The sequence below is a fragment of the Danaus plexippus genome, assembly GCF_018135715.1.
Source record: "Danaus plexippus chromosome 22 unlocalized genomic scaffold, MEX_DaPlex mxdp_33, whole genome shotgun sequence".
NCBI classification, from domain to species: Eukaryota; Metazoa; Arthropoda; class Insecta; order Lepidoptera; family Nymphalidae; genus Danaus; species Danaus plexippus.
In genome coordinates this window covers 1,903,119-1,928,574 of record NW_026869856.1, presented here as the reverse complement: position 1 = coordinate 1,928,574, position 25,456 = coordinate 1,903,119, and the positions used below count along the sequence as shown (strand labels likewise).

The window sequence follows — 25,456 nt, the reverse complement described above, 5'->3', positions numbered from 1 at the left end:
AAGAATCCAAACCCGGTAGTTTAAAGTATTAGTTAGTTAATTTTCTGTTATTTATATTAGAAAAGGTTTCTAAGTTTATCTAAGTTCTGCTATTCAAAGGTAATTTTTTTTTCAGAGGAATATATTAATAAAAAAATATTCCCCTTTTCTTCTTACATCTGAATATAAAGATTTGTATTTATTGTGGTTGATGTTCCTTGACCGAAAAAAACGATCAAAAACTTTGTGTGAAGTGAACCAAAAAAAAATGCTATATTTATTTGCGTCGAGCACTTTGAATTTAATTACAAACGTTCGAAATAAAAAAATATATATTAAATTCATTCATCTATTCAAACAAAAATGCAGAACAAAGAAAACCAACGTCACCAATAAAATATGCTATGAATAGAAAAATTCCCAATATTTTTGCCAACCCAAGGGTGTTAATAGGTCCTTTTATCGGACTGGAATAATCTTTTCTCTTTATGCGAGGACTTCACGATCGGAATGTTTCTGAAATGCTGATATTGAGACTCAAAGGTATTAACGCAATAAGAGACAGCGAAAAAAATATGAAGGTATTGAAAATTAGAATATTATTAATGACAATAGGATTTTATTAATTTATATGGAATATAAATAAAGGTAAGTTAAGATGATTTTATTTACTAAATAGATGTCAATATGTAAATAAAATGTTACAGCATTATTTACATTTTCAAGGATCAGCAATATTTGTATGGTCAGTCAAGCCGAAGTCAATATTTGAACAACGAATAACACATGTCTTTTTTATCTTTATTCAAAGTATACACTTAGTCTTTTTATATGAACAAACTTTCACTGTAAATTAATGAAACATAATTTGCACAAAATGTTATATCAATTCTATTCATTAAGTGTGAGTCCACCTGCAGTAACTATGATGACGTGCTAACGAAATGTATCCGTCCGTGATCATCGTTACATTTTTGAATCGTCTAGTTTTTCGTGATCTCGTTTCTTGTAAAATAATTTTATTTAATTTTTAATCATGCTATGACGTCATCACATAGGAATTGTAGAATATTTTGTTTTTATTTATTGAACAAATTATAACATAATTTTTAATATTACGTGAAGAAAACATGCAGGAAATGTCTTGTGAATATATTATAATGTTATATTTATAGCAACTAGAATAATATATTTTACTTATATGTAAAATCTACACATTTTTTATTTTAATATGATTTCTTATATACAATAATATCTAACTCAAAAACAGGAAAAATAAGTACAATTCGTTTTAATTTTTATTATTCCTGTTTTTGAATAAAAATTATAACTGAAGAAAATAAGGATAGAAATAAATCATATTGCATCAAGAGGCATTAAAATATACGTCCGAGGTCCTCTTTCTCTAACAAAAGAAATTCACTCCTTTATTCGCAGTCATATACAAAAGCACTTCCAGCTACGAAGGAAATAAACACACAACTTAATAAACTTAAATTCTCATTAAGAAGCTTTATGAAGCAAAATAATACTTTGTACGATATATGTGGTTTGAATAACTAAATTTACTTTTAATTAGTTGCATGAAGTTTTAATATTAAAGTCTTATTAACAATCAAATTGTTTTCTTTATTTTTTACAGATGACACATAAAAAAATTCTTGAAATGCATTGAAACTTAAGTTCACAACTGATTTAAACTTCGTTTGAAGCGCTAAAATGTGACAGATATCGTGAATTAATTAAGTCCATCTTCATACAAAAACAGAGATGTCATGTGATCATACTTCCTCATTTCCTCGCTTTAGGCTTTAGTAGATCATAATTTAAAAAAATTTAAGATATTAGCATGCACATTTCATATAAGTCAATTTAATTTATGCCTTATGTAGGGAGGGTTAGCGTAAAGTTCAAGTTTTGGGGTCGTCAGCATTGTACCTCTTGTTATCTTGTAATACGAGTGCAAAGAGTTTTCACACTATTATGAAATAGCAACTATATGCAACAAAATACAAGACTTTAATAATTTGTAACAAGTAAATTGAACAGCTTTGTTTATATCGCTTTCAATCTTAATATTTACAATAAGAAGTTATAAGCAAAAGCAAATGAAAATGTTAAAGATTCCCAAAATAAAATTGACTCCTCTAGAAAGACAAGCCTAAAGGTAACTTTACAATGTACTGCTTGCCTATGGCTTGTCTATGTATGCTGTGAAATAAAACTAATATTTTCGGATTTACTATACGTTCATATTTATTTTTAACAACACACACCCGACGTTTCGGTTACTTTGCAGCATCCGTGTTCACGGGCAGAGGAGACGTCTAAGAGAAGGTCTTAAAATATTAGTTCAATGAATACTTGCGAAAGTGTTAGATCTCATTATATATATTATATGCTTTGCTAAATGCGTTATAATGAAAATGGAGGTAGTTACAAAAGGAAAATTTATTTTTAAATAATTTACATTAATTATATTATCACCAATACATATTAAATATCTAAAATATAATGAATTATTTTTACATTTTATTTTTATAAGTTTATTTTCATTAATATCAATGAAGATGCATTATAAATAAATCAATCATTATATAAAGTCTAAAGATTTCATACTCATAAGTTGTTCATTTCTTTAGGTTCAGTTAATTTATAAACCAACTGAAAACTTCTTCAAAAGAAAAAAGATGCAGGCAAAGTATGCAATTATTATAATGGCAATGTATAAGACATACACATGCTAAAAAACATGAATAGGAAATACACAAAAATAATCATAATGGTACCCCAGAGATGATTATCATAGTTTGGGAGCAAACAATTAACATACATAAATTCAATATTAATTGAGCTCGGTAACAGTTTGTAGACAATATGAAAACTTAGCTAACACTAAACTAGAGTAAGTTTACTTTCAAAATACTAAATCTATACCGCTACTAGGCTCCCATGTACAAAGTTGTATTACTGTTATCTATATATATATATATGTATATATACCCCCACTTTTTCAAGATTTTTACTCTGAAGTTATAAACTACAACATGAAATTTGCATAAACCCAACATTTGTATCTTGAAGATACTGTTTCGGAGAAAAACAACTAGTAACAAAAGTTCGGTTTGATAGACAACCATGAAATGTGTTGGAAAACTACTAAATCTGTGAAGTGATTTTACTTAAAATATTTATTTGTGTGTGTGTTTGTTTACCGAAAATATTTATTTGTGTGTTACATAAATAAAATAACCATAATGAGTAGTTCTAATATATATATGGGTGCAATTCCTATTATTTGAATAATCGATAATTGAGGGTAGTTGAAATTATCAAGTGTCACCGACATAACCACCTGCGTCGCCACCTCTGCAAGAGTAGTCGCAACAATGAGTGTCGGTTGGTATAAACAGAGGCGAGAGTGCAGTTTACAGAGAGTCTCGCTCGAGCCGTTGCAGGGATCGTTCGTCACTCTTTTAAAAATACAATGTGGTTCTAACTACGACATATCTCCTGATAACTTAACCTACCCTCAAGCGGTTTAGTTGTTAACTGGGTATTTTAAACTCTTAAGGATCAGTCGGAGTTTCTTAAGCTTCAATAGTTGATCAGACTGGTTGTTCTGAAGTATTGAAGTTCTGAAGTGCTGAGTATTGTTGTACTGTATTATATTGAATGAAATTATTGTGATAAGAAATGAGGAGACTATTAGGAGAAGGATTTTGATTCTTCGTAATAACAGCTGTTTCATTTTTCTTTGTTCTTCATAATATAATTTGTTTGTTTTCAGTAAAAAAAATATTTTTTGTTCTATTTACATATTAATATGTACGTAATTGATTTTTTCTTCATATAAGTTTTGTATAACCTGCTTGTATCTCGGATGTTTCTTCGCTTATAACAACTATAAGCGGGAGAAATACTTAGTTATGCTAATATCTGTGTGGTATTAAACATTAAAATGACTATATTATCCAAAACTAAGTTTTCATTGACCTCTTAATTGATGTCAATATTTTAAACAAAGCTTATTAACATGTTATAACCGACAATATATATATCGGATTTATTACAAATTCATTGTTTTAAAGAAAGGATGCCAGCCTCGCTGGCGTCACTAATGTCACTTGTTTCAATACGTTCCAGATATTTTAAAATGAAACTTCAATTCTTCTAAATGTTCTTGTATTTCTCGAAGGTTCTTTATAATCACATTCTTTATGATCCGCACTCGCTGAACTCTGCAGTCCGCTGTCGTGGGTCCAGACGTCATATTTATACCAGAATTCAAACATAGTTCTATTCTCTTTGATTTCGTTTTACTTTTAACAATAGTAACGACGACCAATAAGTTGTTATAATAATTGATGCCAGCCTTGAGTTATTTTCATGTTGCATCCGTCATTGAAGCTGCTTGCGCCGATATATATAATTAAACAGACTTTAACCTCCGTTTCATAATATGCCCCTGCATAAAGACTCTTAAACGAGGAGTAATTTACAATATTGAATAACACATTTAAAAACTAAATAAAGGTATAACAATGTGGCCCTTAACCACATATTTTGTATATTACCCTGTCTAACATCCTCTGTGCTTGTATTCTAGGTAGTAGTACCTAAACTAATTTAAGCACATGGGTATACTAAAGCAATTTGCTCTAGAAGCCACGAAAAATTACCTTTAGATAAAATTAGGTTGTATGCATTGCAACAACAAAATGCATGTTGTTGACTGACTAGCAAGCGTATAGAAACTTAATGAGATCTAAGATTTTCGCGAGTATTCATTTAAATGAAACTAGTATTATTCGGATTTACTACGCGGATTTTATTATAGTACGTATAGAAACTTGAATATGAAGTATTGTTTATAGTGTCTCAATGTTCTTTGTTCATCTATCCCATGTCTCATTACAGTTAGTCACGAAGAGGGGGTAAATTGAAAGACGCCTGACAAGAGCAACATGCTTGAATGGTATATTACTTATTTTTTTGGTATATTAATGGTATATTACACATATTCTTTTTTATAGGATTAGTAGTTTTTTTTATTCAAAATACAACATACTTTTAAGACATTCACTTGATTTAAATCGTCATTTTGATTCAATTAATTCTATATAATGTTTAATCCGATTTATACCTACATATACTTTAATGACTATTTAAATTTTCATGGGTATTAAACTTTTAAAACTTTTAATTCTCATTTCCTTCACACATGTTCGGTTTGTGAAAAAAGTGTCGCTTTAATTTGATCTTTCTGCTAAAAAAGATAAAACAAAACTTTAAGCAAATATATATTCCCTTACCACAAGTTTGAAACTCGCTACATTTAGAGTCTTTCCTGTATTTTAACGATAAATGTTTTCATAAGACAGTACAAAGTAGGTAAATGTTTAACAAACTTTAATAACTCCTCAAATAGTTTAAGTACGAAAACCTGTGATGAGGGTGCTGTTCAAATTATTTCTCCGGCCATTGATTCCGTCTATACAATAAATTAACAACAAGTAAATATTAAATATATATTTGAAAGGCAAAAATATATGTAATAACACAGATTTATTTGTAACTCTTTCATCATTTCATTTTAACTTCCACTTTGTAAATAAGAACATTGTTAAGGAATTATTAAATACATTATTAAATTTAATTAATACCTATTTCAAGTTTGTATGTAGACGTTACGTTCAAGAAAGTGAGATAACATTAAAAGAATCAATTAATATGAATAGTAGTACTTGTAAGTTCTGTTAAAACTATTTTGTTATAAAAATAGAAATTAAATGAACTGCTATGAAATGAGTATTGTGCTTAGTTTTAATTTCAAAATAAAATTAGAGCAAAGTCAAACAATAAAGTTTGAAATGGAAAGAGTTTGAGGTATAATTCTACAGTACGAGAATGTAAGAAAAGTTATAAAACTGTTTGCGTTGAAGTTAAAATCCAAAGCGGATTAAAGTTTGTTTGAAATGAAATTATGAATCATAATATTATGATATGGCAACTCAGATACTTTTACGTATACAAATCTGGCGTTTAAACATGATCCATAAAATCAGAAGATGAGTTTAGAACAAATATTTAGCAAAAAATATATTGACCACATTTGTAAATAATGATCCAAACGGTTAAATCAGAAAAAAGAGCGCTCGAAATGATACGCTGTTACTATTGATGTGTTAGTTATAACTTATAATAAATATGAGTGTAGATTTGATATATTTCACATGCACTGAAATATGAAAACACTTGCTTACCACTAACACCAGTACAAGTTTTTTTTTTAATGATAGTGGACAAACGAGCAGGCGATCCACCTGATGGTAAGTGGTCATCGCCGCCCATTAACACTCATGGAGCCTGAAGGCTCCAGAGTGAGTTTCCAACGTTTCAGAAAAAGGTACGCTCTCTGCTTGAAGCATCCTATGTCATACTGAATAGGAAATACGTCGTGAGGCAACTAATTCAACAGGGTGGTGGTGCGTGGCAGAAAGTTCCTTTTAAAGTACACTGTGGTTGACTTCCAGCTGTCAACGTGGTGCGGATGGTATTGCAACCCGTGACGTGCAGTGCGATGGTGGAATTGAGCTGCAGGTAGTAGCCCGATGAGCTGCTCAGAGCATTCCCCATAGTAAATGCGATAAAAGACGCTAAGATAAGCAACGTCTCTCCGAAGGACTAGAGTATCAAGCCTATAGGTAAGATCGGTATCGTCAACCATTCGAGTTGCACGATGTTGAATTCGGTCAAAAGGAAGAAGTTGGCACTGGGGTGCTCCAGCCCAGAGGTGAGAGCAGTACTCCATGTGATGTCTTACCTGCGCCTTATAAAGAGTCAGTTTTATACATTTTTAATTTTTTTAAACTTATAATTTTATTAAATCTTTAAAAACCTCCTACTTATTAACGATTATATTATTACAAACGTCAGAATACTTATATGCAACAAAACTGAAAGTTAGTAATAAACATATATATATATATATATATATATATATAATATTTAAAGAGTAAAAAAACTTATCAAGAGTTTTTTGATCTCGTAAAAAATTATTATATATTCCTCAAGGAGCTCTATAATCCATAGAGAATATAACGCACAGAGAATATCTTTTAAAATTTTCTGGTATCCGGTAACCAGTGAGATGCACACCATAGATGCAAAAGCACTGCTTACCGGTAAGCAGTGCTTACTTACATATCAATGTAATGGATCAATAGTTCAAAATTTTGTAGTAAAACACAAATAAATATGTTTTTTGATTTTAAAATATATCATTAATAGTCCATTATTCAAAAATTAAGAGCTTCTCAGATTTTTTTTTAATTTGTACTTGAAAAAGTTACAAAACCGATCCATTGAGAAATTTATATTTTTGTTATATATTTTTAGGTTCAGTATACCTAAACTTGCACATTTAAATAATTTGTTTTGCCCTAAACCACCATACATCATAATTTAAATCACATAAACTCAATTGTTAACAGTTTATCCGTCCCAGAGCTAGCGAGTCACGTTTACTTTGTTGGCTCGTGTCAGCACTTCCACCTTGATATTTGTTCCACAAACCAGTAAATTCCGAGATTTTGTTTCACTAACTTCATTTTATTATCCTGTCGTATCAGAAGCTGTTTTTTAAATCAAAAATTATTTTGTTTAAACGATATTAAATATAAAAAAAATAAATATTACTTCAAAAATAATAAGAAAAAGGTGCACCTTCTTTAAAGTTACATTTTTTATTAAATTAAATCATACGTTTTTTGAATAAAAGTAAAATACGAAATATTACTGTTTAAACCACTTCTCTTTTGTTGCACACGTAAATATACATGTAAAATAAGAAATATAGCTCTTTCAACAACTTCTTCTTTGCTGCATACTTATTGTTATTACTTTTTTTCATCGTAAGTTTTGTAGTCATCATAGTTTCCATTTGAAAAATGAAAGAAAATTTAAGACATGTCGTAAATGTTGCTAATGTCCCATCTAATCCAATGTAAGCTATACACATTTTAGATGAATTCGTCTTTAAAGGAATTTATAAGAATTGCATACTGAAATTTATTTGTTAGAAAGTTTTTGCATCAATCATTACAATTTTTTTTATAGCTGTATGCGCAAATTTAAAAAATATATTTTTTCTCTAATTAAATATAAAAATATACGAGACTTTCTCAACTCAACTAGTATTTAGAATATTATTTAAATCCACTGCACTAAGTGAAACAATCTGGTTTTAACTTTTGTAATATTTTAGCAAGCAATTGTATAACTAAAGTGTAGATTCAATATAAACATATTGCGAATTCCAAACAGGAACAAATTTTACATGTTTGGAACAGAAAAGGTTAAAGGCTATATGACAAGTTAGTAAAGAGTCTTTTTCCCATAAATCCAGCGTATTTGCTTCGAGATATTTTATTGTATATTAAAAATATACATAAGAAATACAATTTATAACCTCAACTTATATATGTAAGATAAAACTCAATTTGAATTAAACGAGTAAAAAAACAATTAGATGGAGGAAAATTTTTATAATAATTTATCTTATTTATCTATTTATCTTTACCTTTATCGTTTTATTAATTTTCTTACTTTGTATGACTTAGTCATACTATTAAATCGGTTGTTAATATTTGAATATATAACATAATTGTATTGAGCTATCAGAGGTAAATGCTTTCGAAAATACAAATTAATCATAACAATAAACAAATAACTTAATAAATTAAGTTTATCCTTATAGTGGCCAGAGAGACACGTTCTCTTCATCGTCACCTGTCAGCACTGCTACTTTGAAATTTGTGGTAGAAATTTGTAATGTGAAATATTTGAAACGTTCCCAATATTGTAATCAGTATTATTCATTTTTTTATTTGAATTTATTATAATAATATTAAGGAAATGTACTAATAATAATTCGATAATAATGGTGACATTCCTGTTCAACCAAATTCAAGTTTTACCGCAAATTTTACTCTAATACACATCAATGTATTGTTTCGTCACAGTAATATTTTCCTTCTAAATAAGTTAAATTAAAAGTGAAAAGCGCTTGTTATAGACGGAAGTTCAAAATATATTCCACTGAGAGTTTTAATTTTAAAACATACTTACAACAATAACAAACAACAAGATAAAAATTCGGTATATTGAAAGGTATTAAGGTATTATCAAATTTACTGCAATTTAATTACTAATAAGCAAGAATGAAACAAAATATTTTAAGTCGCAATTCTAATATTAAATATTTAAAAAAATTATAATATTTTTATCTTATTTTCTTATAAATAGTTAGTGGATAAGTGCTTAACGAACAGCAATTCCATTTCATATATATATATATATATATATATATAGAATGGAATGGAATTCCGTTTGTTATTTATATAACTATATACATTACTTTTGTTACATATATATACATTAATTAAAGAAAATAAAAATATCGAATATAGAGCAGGTAAAAAAGTTGACAGCATCGTTAAAAATTCGATCAACAACAGAATCAAAGCGACCTATCAACTGCAAAATTCCTTCTTTTCCTACATTTATTTTGTTATAAATTTATGTTCTGATTTATTTTTTTCATCAATCAAGTGATATCAATATATTTTGCAAAATATAACAATTATTGATTCAATTTCAAAACGTGAAAACCATAAAATGAAACTCAAAGTGACTAAGTAAAAGAAAATAGTTTGTGCATTTCTGTAGGAGCAATAACTTAGTAATATATATTTTTGGCAAAACTTTGTTAAGTTTGAATACCGTTTTACAAATTTAATTTCTTTTAAGTACATTTTTAATCAATGAATATTAATAATTGCAAAATCTAAGCAGACTACAATACTAAGAAGCAAAACTTACTATTTCATACGAATAAATCAGTTCCATTACATTACTAATAATAGTCTTATTCACATTACATAACTCATATGTACTTACAATAAACCTAAATATCTATTTGGCTTTCACTCAAATATATTCATGTAACAGTTTTGGACAGTTCACAATTTTAGTGTGTGAATAATTAGTGAATACCTTTAAAAGTTGATTTAAAAAATATATATTGTATTAATCTTGAGCCACCTTGAAAACCAAAGAAAATCATAGCGCCTTAACAAAATCTAAAAATTATACAAAAGACAAAGCCTGTGGAATCCTCTTCAGAGACCTAAATATCAAAGGGTTATGATGAATTTCAAAGGTAATGTTACAATTCTCCAGCTTGTACAGACGAGACCATAGTTTTAATAGGTCTTTCCCGAAGATATTTCAGCCATCTTAACAACCACATCAAAGATCTTCAGCTTATGTCTTTGAGATTAAATAAACATCATAGATGTGGTCAATATAAACAATGTACCTCTAAGTACCTCTAAGTTTTTACTCGAATAACAAACTTGAAAGTTTAATCCATTATAAAAAATGTAGGAAAAATTTTGCCAATTAATTTTTGCTATCATGCATCTATGTCAATGATAACTGCCTGAAGTTTAAGACGGGTTGATATTGAGACCAAATCGACTACTCCTTTTCTTATGAAGGTTAAGTCATTATTGAGGGCTGTTACGCTCGTCATTATTCATCAAAGCTCTGTATTTATGTTAAATTTTCGATAATCTTGTACTTTTAGATATAAAATAATATAACACACATAAAATTATAGATAAATCATTGTAATAAAATTAGCTAACTGTAGTAGCACTCCACATTGGGATACCCATGTCGTGACTTCATAAGGGGACAAAAAGATTTGTCTTTCGAATGAACTACTGAAAATAAACTAAATAACTACAAACCAAAATGTCACTAATAGATATATGTAAAAAAAAAAGTTACGCGCTATAGTCATTGTATGACCTGACCAACTTAATAGGAAATTATAATGTTCGACTATTTATATGTAAAATTTTTTAACAGTTGAAAAACCAGGTACCATACAAATAAGACGAAAAACTCCGACATTTACAAGGATTTCTTTTTAGATAAAGAAAGAATATGAAAACGTTTCGTGTTTCAAAAAACTCACGTAAAGGGTGTAATTAAGGGTTCACGGAATAAGGATAAGAATTATCAAATTTATAAGAAAAAATCGAAATGATATTCTCTTGATCACGTACAGTAAAAAAATTAAAAGTATATGGCCTGAATTGTGGAGTTGACTGAGAGAAAGGAATATGTAGCGTACGCTCTTTATCGACACTATCAATCACTTCTGACGACAAGTGTGACACTCACCAACTCCAAGAGACCGAAGAAATTTTCTTGTGCCTGCACTGTCACTGGTATGATGTAGATGCTCATTTCTACACAATATACTACAAAGGTAATGGCAAAAAATTTATATTTTAGAACAATCTTCATATATGAAGCAATCTTCTACACTTTTTGGATATATGTACATATTTCAATTAAAAATACAAAATTATTTAAATGTAATATATTTAGTAATATATTTGGATTACAATAAACATTACAATAAACAAGTAATATATTTAGATTACAATAAACATTATCATATATTTGTCTTCTTTAAGATACTCATAGTTTTTTGGATGGATTCAAATAAATATATTTATATTAATAACTGTCACTTTTTAATGTTTTAATTTAAAGATTTCTTACTTGAACGCTCTAAAATGTAATATAATGAATATGTAAAAATATTATTATTGAAGTGGCGTAAGTAACTTTCCAGGCCCAAGTATATCAGACTTAGAACAATAAAGAATAATATAATTGTTTTCTGATTTTTATATATCAACATCTGGTGGATATTTTAATAAAATGTCATCGTCTCATTCAAAAGTAAAGCTTTCTGTTTGGGAATTTATTTCCAATTAATAATGAGCTAAAAAATAAAACTATTTAATCTTTAAGTTAAAATAAGGACTTCTGTGTCATACTAAATTAAAAGCAAAACTTAATTAAAATTTAAGAGAACTTCATATGCTTCATATCTAAAAGGTTCCAAAAATATAAAATATAATTATAAAATTAAATTTCCACTCAAATACGGTTTAAAGCTAGTAAATATTTTCATGAATCTAGTTAGCGTTTTTAAAAACTTTGGACGCTTTAACGAAATTTGTTCTTAAAATTCTTTAAAAAAAAAGGGCAAAGAAAGTTTCCTAACCACTTTTTGTGAGTTTAAAATAAAATTTTTAATCAATCTTTAATTTTCAAAGAGGTGAGTGAAGGAAGTTCTTTATTTGGTGTAGTGAATGTTTGTATGTCTGTATGTCTGTATGTCATTTTTGTTCCTAGCTTCAAATTCAAAAGCCACTGGTTCCATCGGTAAGCTATCTGCGTAAGAAAAATGCCATCAAGTTCATTTCTTACATTTTATTGAAAGGTTGTTTTATTAAATGCTACAATTTCAGAGATACTTATATGCTAATACTCTGAAAAAAATTAGAAATTATATGAATTTCCGAAACCTTAATATATATATACGAGTATTACATAATATTTAAAATTTGTCTATGAAGAATTAAAGCTAACATTTATACACCATAAAAGGAAATATAACATACAAGTTAAGTTGGGATAGTATTTATTTTTAACTTATTGTAGTTACGTTACCGATTTTATATGCTCATATAAGGATGGAATATGTTTAATATCTGTTTGCTCTCATAAATCAAGTGATGCCAACATAAATAATTACCAACATAACGAGCAAACTCGGATCCATCTACACTTACAATTAAAATAATAATTAAATTTATGTGACACCCACCCAAATATTGTATGTAGATTAATGGACATTCCAAATTTACTTGATAATAATTTAAACAACAGATATAAATTTAACATTGCTAAAAACAATAAAGATTTCATTTAATTTTGCGATCTAAATAAAAAACACACATGGAAAAGTCTACCTATCATGCAACAAAAACAACCCAATTTAATATTACGTGGAATACATATTTTACTATTGAATTTGGATTTTTTTTTTTACAAGTAATTTTAATAAGTCCAAGAATCTTTATTTAATTATTACATTAAAAATTCAAGGAACATATTTTACTGATTTTTATGATACCGTATTTTTAATTATATCAAAAAAAATGTGCATGTTAGCTACAACATCCTTAAAAAACTACAATAAAATATTAGAAACATGCTAACTTAAGAAATGGAAATAAAATACATATAAGTACGTTGTTTCTGAATATGTATGAGTGTTATAACAAAGCAGTTTATACAGGAGGTAAACCTTTAAACGTTCCACTACAAACTTTACATATGATATTTATAGAATTTATTAATTTTAAAATTATGTGACCTGAAGTGATGTTACTTTACTGCTTGATCTTTTTATAATCGTAGGGTTCTGGGAAGTAGTATTTTTTAGAAAATATACAAAACAAAGTATTTTCCAAAAAACCTAACTTAACCTTAAAAGTTTAAGTTTTAAAAGGTATGTCAGAAGTGGGATTCGAACCCACGCCCACAGAAGTGGACTGCGACCTGAACGCAGCGCCTTAGACCGCTCGGCCATCCTGACTTGTTACTTTATATGGCTAAATGTAATGTAAGTTTCTGTTTCTATTAATTTATTTATTTACTAACTCTGTTCGCGTCAAAGAAATTTTCCTAAGGAGAACCCGTTTTCAAACCAAGAACTAAAGCTTAGAAAGAGTTTAGTATTAATATTAATTCTATTTGTCTTGGTATCACTATGATAACAAACTGCTGTCTAAACATATCAAATATTGAACAAACTATTATAATCTTTATTACAGTAATGAAACTCAAAACAACTTTGACTAAATGTTTTAACATTAAAGCAAAGAATTAAATGCAGGTTGAAAATAGGCTCTATTTAGGAAAACATATGAAAAAGTTTACGAACATCTGCGGGGCAACACCGTCGTATAGATAAAATACCGAGGTAGCACTGAAAATGTTTAGAAAATTAAAAACGGCTTAATGTAGAAAGTTGTCAATACTATAATTGTTTTTCGAAGTAATCTTCATTCCTCTCTACACATCGTCGCATTTTATGGAACCACTGAGACAAGCAGTTCTGGAAGTATCCGTATTCCGTATGGGAGGCGGGCCTTTTAACCGCTAGGCTACCACGACTAGCCATTTTCTAGTCATTTTCGAAAACAATATTTTCTCTCATATATTTGCCTTATATACAATTTCCCTTATATACCATTTTCCTTATATACAATTTTCCTTATATACCATTTTCATTATATACAATTTTCTTTATATACCATTTTCCTTATATACAATTTCCCTTATATACAAGTGCCCTTATGTACAATTTTCCTTATATACCATTTCCCTTATATACAATTTTCCTTATATACAATTTCCCTTATATACAATTTCCCTTATGTACAATTTTCCTTATATACCATTTTCCTTATATACAATTTCCCTTATATACAAGTGCCCTTATGTACATTTTTCCTTATATACCATTTTCCTTATATACCATTTCCCTTATATACAATTTCCCTTATGTACAATTTTCCTTATATACCATTTCCCTTATATACAATTTTCCTTATATACCATTTTCCTTATATACAATTTTCCTTATATATCATTTTCCTTATATACCATTTCCCTTATATACAATTTCCCTTATATACAATTTCCCTTATGTACAAGTTTCCTTATATACTAGTGCCCTTATATACAATTTCCCTTATATACAAGTGCCCTTATGTACAATTTTCCTTATATACCATTTCCCTTATATACAATTTTCCTTATATACCATTTTCCTTATATACCATTTCCCTTATATACAAGTGCCCTTATATACCATTTTCCTTATATACCATTTCCCTTATATACAAGTGCCCTTATGTACAATTTTCCTTTGCTGCTTAGTTCTTGGGAGTAAATAAAAGCCACTGGTCGCCAGGACATTGTATGGTGGATAACTCATTATTTCGACACCTACCATAGGCAAATATTCAAAAGTCCGTTTTGGTAGGTTTGATAGGATTGGATAGGTTCATTTTCACGTGCAACAAGAGTTTAAGATTTGCAGTCAATTCACAAAAACAAATGACAAATGTATGCAATATACTACATTGGTTAGATAAGAGTTCTAAATTTGAAATTTAAAAAAAAGTTTTCATTGGCAATGATTCTAACTGGCCCTTTCTAAAAACTTGCAGTGTTGCCCACGTATCACCCACGAAGAGTGACGTTGCTGACTCTGTAAAACGAAGACCTGGCCGTGTAAATCAAAAAACTCCTGTGAAGTCGCATAGCTATCCTAACATTGGTGTAATCATGTAGTTTTAGGTAGTAGTTATAAGTTTTAATTATGTAATTATTATTATAATATTCATATTAGTTTCATTTTACTTTTCCTGGAACCACTGGCTGGTAGTACAGCGCACTCTATATAACTAAGTTGCGAACAGAGTCAGTAAGTAAATAAATTAATAGAAACATAAACTTACATTATATTTAGCCATATAAAGTAACAAGTCAGGATGGCCGAGCGGTCTAAGGCGCTGCGTTCAGGTCGCAGTCCACTTCTGTGGGCGTGGGTTCGAATCCCACTTCTGACATACCTTTTAAAACTTATACTTTTAAGGTTAAGTTCGGTTTTTTGGAAAATACTTTGATTTGTTTTGTATATTTTGTAAAAATGCTATTTCCAAGAACACTACAAAAATAAAAAATCAAGGAGTAAAAATAATATCACTTCAGGTCACATAATTTTAAAAGTAATAAACTCTAAATATATCATATGTAAAGTTTGTAGTGGAACGTTTAAAGGTTTACCTCCTATATAAACTGCTTTGTTATAACACTCATACATATTCAGAAACAACGTACCTATATGTATTTTACTTCTAGTGTGAAGTTAACATGTTCTTGACATTTAAGTATAATGTTTGAAGGATGTTATAGCTAATATACACATAAGATTAAACTTTTTCATGTGTGCTTCTTATTTAGATCGCAAAATTAAATGAAATCTTAATTCTTTTTCGCAATATAAAATTTATACCTGTTGTTTAAATTATTCTCAATTAAATTTGGAATGTCCATTAATCTACATACAATATTTGGGTGAGTGTCACATAAATTAAATTATTATTTTAATTGTAAGTGTAGATGGATCCGAGTTTGCCTTAAAGTTTGCCTTTGCCGTAAATATTACCTTTGATTATAAATAAAGAAAATTTTTCACTTCGTAATATACTACTGCGGGATTATTAAATTAATTTAATAAATGACCTTTAGAAAACTTTAAGCACTAATCTAATTGCTTATTCCTTTATGAATAGGTAAGTATTTTTAAAATTGTAGCATCTTTTAAAATTGCTACTTGCAATATTCTATGAAAATGTTTGATTAAAATTTTGATTATATAAGATTTATTCTGATCTTATAAGTTGATGAAGTATTCAAAAATACTGACAACGAGAAGAAGTATCATTTATTTACTTGTTTTTTATTCATTTTATAAGAAACAGTAATACATACATATAATTAGATTGAGGACCCTTGCTGCTCACTCTCTTTTTCTTAGCGAAATATTTGTTTCCGACAAGAACAATTATATTTAAGGAACAGTACTGTTTCAAATGTTTTCATTTTGGTTTCCGTTTCCGGTAGTCGTGATATAAACATCCTTACAGTGTTGCTCCGAAACAATAAATTAAATACTTATAACCGAAGTTTCAACAAACAAAACCTGTTTAAGTGATAAACTTGGTGACACAAGTGATCGAAGTATTCGCCATTGTGTAATAACTATCAGTTACAAAAATGCAAAGATAGAAAATACAACAGAATTTGGAGGTTACTCGACACATCAGCACATACATATTTACTGAACTATAAATATTATTTACTGATACCGTCAACACAGAAGAACGTCGCGGTCACCAAGGTTGCTAACAAATAATTTAAAGTTCTACTATTACGTTTCATTACACGCAAAACATTGAAGATCAATTTAAACTTCTCTTCAACAAAATGAAAATAAAAATGCAAAATCAAACAGAGTCTATTACCAACACTATAATGGAAAGAATGGATGAAAAATTAAAGCCAATACTAGAAGGAAATAGAAATTTAAAAGTACGGATAGAAAAACTGGAAAGTAAAATAGAGTTTTTAGAAAGGGATAAGAAAAGCAACAACATAAAAATATATGGATTGAATGAGGGGGAAAAATCAACAACAGAACTGATTAATTATACGAAACAAAAATTCCAAAAAGAATTTGACATTACCTTAGAAGATTATGACATCAACAAAATATACATTTTAGAAAAACAATAAACCAAGAAAAGCCGAGGCCTACTTTCTTGTCCTTCATTAATGGCTGGAAAAAACGTGAAGTATTGAAGAACAGGAAAAAATCGAAGGTGTTATATATCACAGAAGACTACTCCAAACAAACTCTGGAAAAAGGAAGGCACTGCTACCAAAACAAAATGAAGAGCGAAATAAAGGAAATATCGCTTAGAAACATAGAAAAGGCGATGGACAGGACACAGTTAAGAGAAAACGAGATAAATAGACGATAATTGTAACAGAGTGGTATCCAAGAAATGGTAAAATAAACAGAGGAAGATATACTAAAACATGGGAGAATAGCATTGAAAAAGTGGGTGGTGCAGAATGGATCCGAGTAGCAAAGGACAAAGAGAAAGAGAAATCTTTAGTCGAAAGACAAGCTGTTTTTGAGCAGAACGCCAATTAACGCATTTAATTAAAAGTAATATAAGATTAGATTAAAAAAATATAAAATAATATATATAATGTAGTTAGTACAAACAGTGTTTAAAGTTAAAACAGCAATAAAGCCTAATTTTATTTATTATTATTATTTTATTTACTGTTTAATTTAGTTTCATTTTTAATTTAGTTTAATGTAGTATGAACATTCTGCCATTTATATGACTGCATCGAAATCACTAAAGCCCAGTTACGTCACTCAGTATTCGAAGTCATTTCTATTGCTCTTGATGGACCTGACCAAAGAGATTAACAAACGGTTGCACTTATATAAATATCTCTTATATGAACCTGAATTAAAATTATATAATATAATTATATTAATAGTTTGTGATATGTATTACGACAGTATTTAAAATTAAAAAGAAATCTGCACTGAATACAAATATCATTATATATATTCAGGAAAAATAATACATATTTTATTTAAAAAAAAAGTAACAATAAAAAGTGATATTATATTTAATAAAATATTTTATGATTATATTTTTTTCTGTTAAAGTAACAAACTCACATACAATTGTAGTTGTATAAACATCGTATATCCGCTCTCACCCTTGATAGTTTCAGAATTTTATAGAATATATATAAAGAATTTCAATGTATTGGAAAAATAATACATTCAAATTTCTTAGATGGTAAAAAAAAATTGTCCCTTGCTTGATAATGAAAAAGTTATATAAGTATTTATAGAAAAAATGATCCCGAGAAATATTTTTTGAAAATTATTATACATCAAAAATAAATATGTTATTACGTAGAACAAAGCATACTCAATACTGCTATAAATAAAATAGGATACTCATGGGCTTACCAAGATTTAAATTTTTCACTCGCCGCTACAACTTCATTAAAAGAAAATTAATACGGTTATAACTCTCTTGTTCATTTTCTTTTTTAAAGTAAACTTTAATATTCTTACCATTTATAAACTTTCTTCTTATGTAACATAAAAAAATTAACTTCATAGAAATTACTTTCAGTGAAACCACGAATAAAAATATTAAGTTAGCCAGTATTACGTTTATTTTAAAGTTATTACATAACAATTTGTAATTCATTTCATGCGCTGTATATATTTTCCGATAACATTAAAATATACCCAACAAAGTATATTAAGATATATCTGAGTTAATGATACATAAGAGATAAAACTTAGTTTTATTTATTATTTATAATTCACTAGTAGTTATTAAAATAATTCTATCTATAGTGAGTTATGTGAGAACTGGTTACAACCGGCCACAGCTCCTATAAAAAGAGGTATTTAAACGCTTATACAAAAAAAGACATTCCTAAAACTTATCTATATCTAAAAATAGGTAATTATTCAGATATTTGGATAATGACACAATATTTCTAATGTCACATCTTCCTTCATTTCCCAGGGCAAGAGATGGTAGCGCGGAGCCAGTAACGTCTCACGCTATGGGATATTTTATACACTCAAAGGGCTGCCTCGGCGAAATTCCTTCCAGTTTTATTCTTTTAAGTCCAGGCCTACCTTACGTTTTAATCGTGACAAAAAATTAAAATGTATATATGCATGTATATTATTATAAAAAATGTGATTATATGTCTAACAGTGATATTGTAACCTAAAGATTAATTGTTTAACTAATTATAAAAACAAATCTCACTTATAAGCGAGGATCGCGCTCAGTGACAAATGTAAAAATTTATTGAATTTTTTTGTAACTCACGGACAAATGCTGTTACATTTATAAAACAGTATCTATCTGTCATTTTCATACATCCGATCGTACAAGGGCTTTAAATTTAAAATTACCTTTTAAAAGAAATTGCTAAGTTTAATAGAACAATTAAAACCCAAGTTTAAACCGCTATAACTTTTGCTTACAAACTACAACATGATTATAACAATCCTTCATATACGTGTAATATAATAAATTAAGATTTCCAATAAATATTAAAACATAAGAACAGAGATTTCGAAGCATTGCTTCCAACCAATAAACGAATAAGTGATAAGATGTTAGGTCTTTTTTCCAGATCGATCTAAAAGGACAGAGCGAGCTCAGAATACAAAGTGACCTTATCAAGACAAAGAGCTCACTAAAATTTAATAATGTGAAGCGTGAATACTTCTATTGTAATTTAAATTAAAACTATATGTATATACTAAGATACGTTCCATTTAATAACCTACCTATATATTTAATTGGTCTTAAAATGTAATGTATCCTTAATTATTTTCTTATTTGGAAATTCGATATTTTATTTTTTCGAAAATTGCAACTGCAATTTGCATTGCAATTGAATTGCAACAAGTTATAACTGAGTTTATGTCAGATCATCTAGAATAAATCACAGATACTCCAATAAAGGATGTCTCCTTATGTCTGCATCACGTTGTCACGGGATACATTTACATGAAAAAATGATAACAATCAATAATTAATAAAATAAAACTGATCAAATTCATTAAATTTGACTTTTTTTCCGTCACGATCCGCATGTAATTATGTTATCTGTAACGCCTTTCTTTCGCATTTTGGTTTTGTTTAAAGTTTTTTTTTTTTTTATATATTTAATACAAATTCCTTTGAGAAGTGGCTTTTAAAACTCAAATAATTATTTAAGAACGAAGCATACTCCGTTATTTATTTTCAGCCATTACTTGTGTTGTAAGTTATATCCGGGTTTATTGGTTTTTTAAGTTAAGTAACAAACCCAAACACACATGTGTGTGTATGTGTGTGCAGTGGTGTGCACACCATAGATGCTAATAAGCACTGCATACTCTACCCATATAACAACTAAACCTATAGTGTTAATAGTTACTCACATACATTTAATTGTACATTACGGAATACGAATTATTTAAATAGCTTTCATAAAGCGGCGATGAGCAGATCGTAATCGTTTTAAGGTACTTTCGTGACTCAGAGGTAGTTGGGAGATTTATAAAATATATAGATGTTAGTTTTGACCGAACTGTTGTTTTTTTATTTACGAATATTATGAATGTGTTAGAGGATTGAATTATGATGAAAATTGTATGATTTTTTCAACCATTTTCTGCTTACCCTACCCCAAATCTCTGTGCACGCCCCTGTGTGTGTGCACATATGTATGTTTTTGTAGTAAAATGTTTAAAAAGCAATATGAAGCCACCTTTTTTTTAAGAGCTTTAAAACTTCCTTTACATTTTTAAATTATGGCTGTTTTTACATTTGTTCTCAAGATATTCTCAAAAAAAGTCCAGTTTCACTTTTGTATACAAACAAACGAACTTTAGCCCGCACTGTCTGGTTTAACTTATCTTCGGACAGCTTTGTTACTTTCCCTCCGGAATCAAGATTAACTTTGAACATACTTACATAAACAAGACTTCTTGAACTTTTATAGGAATAGTAAAATTAAATTAACGAGTGTTAACGTAAGAAAAATGTACATAAAAAAAAAAAAAAAAAAAAAAACTGAAAAACAACACAATATAATATAATAATTTAAATAATTTGAACTGACAATAATTTTTATTTTGGAACGTATTCTAAGAATTTGTTGTTAATATAACAGACTCTTTGTTATTCACAAATTAATATTTTAACTCATATAATAGGTATGTACGCACTAGATATTTAAAGTATTCATATCTTCTTAAACTACAACATTTAATCCATATAGTAACGCTTCTATAACATATCTTTGGGTAACTTAAGGATTTTCATATTTTCCGCAACCTGTTTTTGTAATATCTTAATTACATTTAGAGAAAATATATATATGTTTTTTACTACTTTAACTTCTCAATTTCTCCAACATTTCATCTTGCTTTTTCTTCTTGTATATCGTATTATTTATTTCATTTGGATTCGGCACTATCCAGCTGTATATTATATACACTGACCTCTCGAATATTATACAAATGACTCTGTAGAATTAAAAATAAATGATCAATGGGAACATTTTAAGGGTATAAAGTTACATAAACCGTCTTTAATATAATCTTAAGTACATACATCGATATAGCATTAGATTGTTGTCGGAAGTGTACTATTTTTAAAAGCTTTTTATTAGCTTCACATGTATGTTTGTATGTTTGTTTGTAACCGACTTCTTTGGGCGCGATTTTGACCCACTTCAAACGGCCAGATTTCGTTCAAACTGTGTAGATTTATCGAGGACCGATGACAATACACAAATAATGATAAAATTATTCCATTTTTCAATTTGCTAAATATGATTTTTGTTAATTTATATAATTTTCATCTATAGTCGATAAGGTAAGAAACTTAATTAAAATCAAAAAAACAAACTATTATAAATAAACCAAACTAAAAAGTAGAAAATAAATTTTAATAAATTTAAATTAAGAAAATAGTGTTAAAAATTTCAATAAATATAAATTAATAATAGTGTGAATAAAAAAAATGTATTTTATTTTAAAAATAGCGTGGGGTGCTTTTTAAGATATTATCGAAATGAAAATCACTCTACTCATATCTGTCAATAAAATATTTATAACTATTGACACCAAGCACCCCGTTATTATGGTTATTTCTTGACTTTAAACCGTAAAAAGCAATGATGGAAAGCTGTCTATATAATAAAGAACGTACATTTAAGTGAACAGTCTTTGTGGACATTTATAGTAAACCAGAAACACCTTAAACTTTTTAAGTGCTGAAGACATTAAAACAATTATCGTTTTAGATGATATTGTTCAATTAAAATATATTTTCATTTGATTTAATTCATTGCCACTAAACGTAAAACTCTAACCATGTTAATTTTTTTTCTTGGATTGGACACTAAAATAACATAAGAATTCATTTGAAAATGAGCTATTTAAAAAAAAAAATTATCTTAATAGTCTACGATATTATATTGATACATATAGTTGCATAAATGACGTTAGTAAGATAACAGGACATTAACATTTTAACCGCAGAAACGCTTACTGTTACATCATTTTGAATTAAAGTAGTAGAAGAATAAGATAATTTGTATTTTTTAGCATCATTTACAACTATACAAATCTCTGAAGACCAATCCACGATATATAGCAACGAATTTTCGTTAGCTATTTGTCTTGGTACGTCCGTTCCTTAATCCAAGCACAGACTATCACTCGCAATCTATCTATGGGACGGAATAATTCATCCTAAAAGAGTATTTAAAACGAATTTATTAAAATTAATTGTGTATGTGTAACTGAATTTATTATTTAAGGGATTTTAAGGATTATAATACTTATTAGCAGAAAATTTTCTTAACAATAAACGGTAACTAATTGTGATACGGCATAAAATAGCTTTTTACATAATTAATAATTATAAAATTATAGTTCAATTGGACTTTGCAAGATATGATTTAGAATGAACACATATTTTGTGATAAAATAGAAAATATTACACGAATATTGGCGACTACAAATATGTATTTAAATTTAAACTTTATTCAGATGGCATGTGGAACGAAATTACGTTGGTTCATAAGTGTAGCCATTGATTTTCATACAAATATACATAGCCTTTAACTCCGGATGTTCGGACGCTGTGCAATACATTTGAAACTCCAAAAGTTCTACATTATTATAGCTATTAATTTCCTATAACAGAGATACTTACGAAGCAATATATTAACCCTTAAAGGGTGAAAAGACTAACGAGAGAAGGTTATTGCATATTATAAAGTCTTTCGTGTAATATGTAAATTGTTTGCAAACGAACCCCAAAAAAAATTAACATTATTTTATTAATTTTTAAATGATGTTTTGTTATAAAAAAATCCTGTAAAAAAGAGTAGTAAGGCTTATTGAAGGAACAGCCTTCAATATGGTTACTTATGATATCATTTATCAAATAAAAGTATAAATGAGTAAATAAAATTCAATAATGACTTGTGTATTCAATGTATTTCCAGTGTGTGCTCTGCTTGTTCTATCGTCTATACAAAGGGGAATGTTCTGAGAGACTGTTTGATATAGTGCTTTCGTCACTATTCTACCATCGCACTACCCGCCGTAGGGTCGGATTTCATCCACATCACCTAGTACGTGGGTCGCGGTAATTTTTTCCATGCACGTGCAGGATGTGGAAAGATATTCCACCCGAGGTTTTCCTAGAATGCTACAATATGGGGTCATCAAGTGTTCAGGTGGCTCCTTCACAAACAAGCATCGCGTCTACAACACCTCTTATGTTGCAGATGTCCATGGACGACGGCAACTACTTTCCATCAGGTAGACCGTCTGCCCGTTTGCCCTTTTATGTCACATAAAAAAAATGTTCATAACTTGTAAGAAAATTAAGTTTAATTTTTGTGTAACTACTGTCGACTTTTCCGGAATTCTTATGGTAAAGTATTACTTTTGCGGTTTTTATCGGGATGTTTGAAAAAAGATTTTTTCGAAAGAAGCACGTCTTTAAACCAGATTTAGTATATTCAAAGATGTATATCGTAAGTGTGAAAAGTTCTAACTCCTAATTCATAATTTTATGAAAGAACTCTTTAATCTAAAATGTGGTTAAAATTTCTATTACTTTATTATCCAAGCTTTATTTTTATATTACAAGATACGTAACGAGTGTTGGCGTTTTCACTTAAGAAAACCAATTTATAATACAAATTAAGTTAATTGTTCAAGAAACCAATAAAATGTATTAAAAAGGCAACAGTTTGCTCATACTAACATCACGGCAGCTAAGTGACAACAATTAAGGCATTTGGGAGTACAATTTTACTAATTATTCCCCGTTCACAATGTCCAGACCTCAGTTAGGAAAAAAATTGGCAATAGTATTTACAACGAACATTGTATATCTTTTATGATAAACTTTTGTTCATTATTTCTTACAGAAATTGTTTACAAACTGAATAAAAAAATATATATTCACCTGGTATAAAAAATTCAAGTCCAAAAATATTTTCTGTTACAAACAATCAATACTTTGAAATTTCTGGCTAAAAAACTTTTTTTGTCATAAAATATGTATAAACGATTTTGATAGATTTTCATATCTTTTAAATAAAATTTTAGATAAGTGAAATTGCATTTTCATTTTAAAATTATAAAAAAAAAGCAAAAGTAATTGTTTTAAGATGAACAGTACTTTTATAAAGTTAAAATTCCGTCATCCACAGCTAGGAAGTTTATGAATGATTAAAAAAATAAAAAAGCGTTGCTTCATAAGCGAAGCTGAACGAGTAGAATATAACCATATTAATTTAGATTTAATGAGGTTGTTGGGAGCGGGAGTGAAAAGTTTATTCAGAAATCTTGTTAAACTCGCGGATATGTATTAATAATGCCTGTGTTACCGTTTATGTATAATAATCATTAATCGTACAATTAGTTTTTATATATATTTTTATAATATTTAAAATATATTAATCAGATACAGACTTACTAGTTTGGGATTTACCTCCGCTTGTTATTTTTTTGGCTACTGGTTGTTCTACAAGGATTAAATATCTTTTTTACGAATTTGAAGGATTCAAAATTTCTTTATTTATTTATGTTTATAAATATGACTGAAGAAATCATTTCATCTTACAAATTTCTCGATAACATCTCTTGACTATGTACGTGTTAATATAAATTTGTCACTCTTTTTAAAGAATATTATGTCTTTGTTAAAAATAGTAATAAAAGATTTTTATTGTAAAGTACTTAAATTATGGAATTAAGAGGTGAAGCTGAGGAGGAATGGCAATCGATTAAGGAACCGCTCCTTCA

The 25,456-nt window shown here is 28.4% G+C and overlaps 1 protein-coding gene, 2 non-coding genes and 1 pseudogene across 3 annotated transcripts; 2 read left to right on the top strand and 2 right to left on the bottom strand.

The window, feature by feature from the left end:
- Positions 1–6,448: 6,448 nt before the first annotated feature.
- Positions 6,449–11,304, bottom strand: LOC133320415 (uncharacterized). Its single transcript, XM_061528795.1, has 2 exons — positions 11,239–11,304; positions 6,449–6,805 (listed from the first exon to the last, which is right to left on the bottom strand). The coding sequence occupies exons 1-2, from the start codon at positions 11,302–11,304 to the stop codon at positions 6,449–6,451; spliced, it is 423 nt and encodes a 140-aa protein (XP_061384779.1).
- A 2,128-nt stretch (positions 11,305–13,432) lies between these two features.
- On the bottom strand, positions 13,433–13,516 carry Trnal-cag (transfer RNA leucine (anticodon CAG)). The gene has a single exon. It is a non-coding gene; the product is annotated as a tRNA-Leu (tRNA).
- Positions 13,517–15,476: 1,960 nt separating this feature from the next.
- Positions 15,477–15,560, top strand: Trnal-cag (transfer RNA leucine (anticodon CAG)). The gene has a single exon. It is a non-coding gene; the product is annotated as a tRNA-Leu (tRNA).
- On the top strand, positions 15,483–17,537 carry LOC116773402 (uncharacterized; annotated as a pseudogene).
- The last annotated feature ends 7,919 nt before the right edge of the window (positions 17,538–25,456 follow it).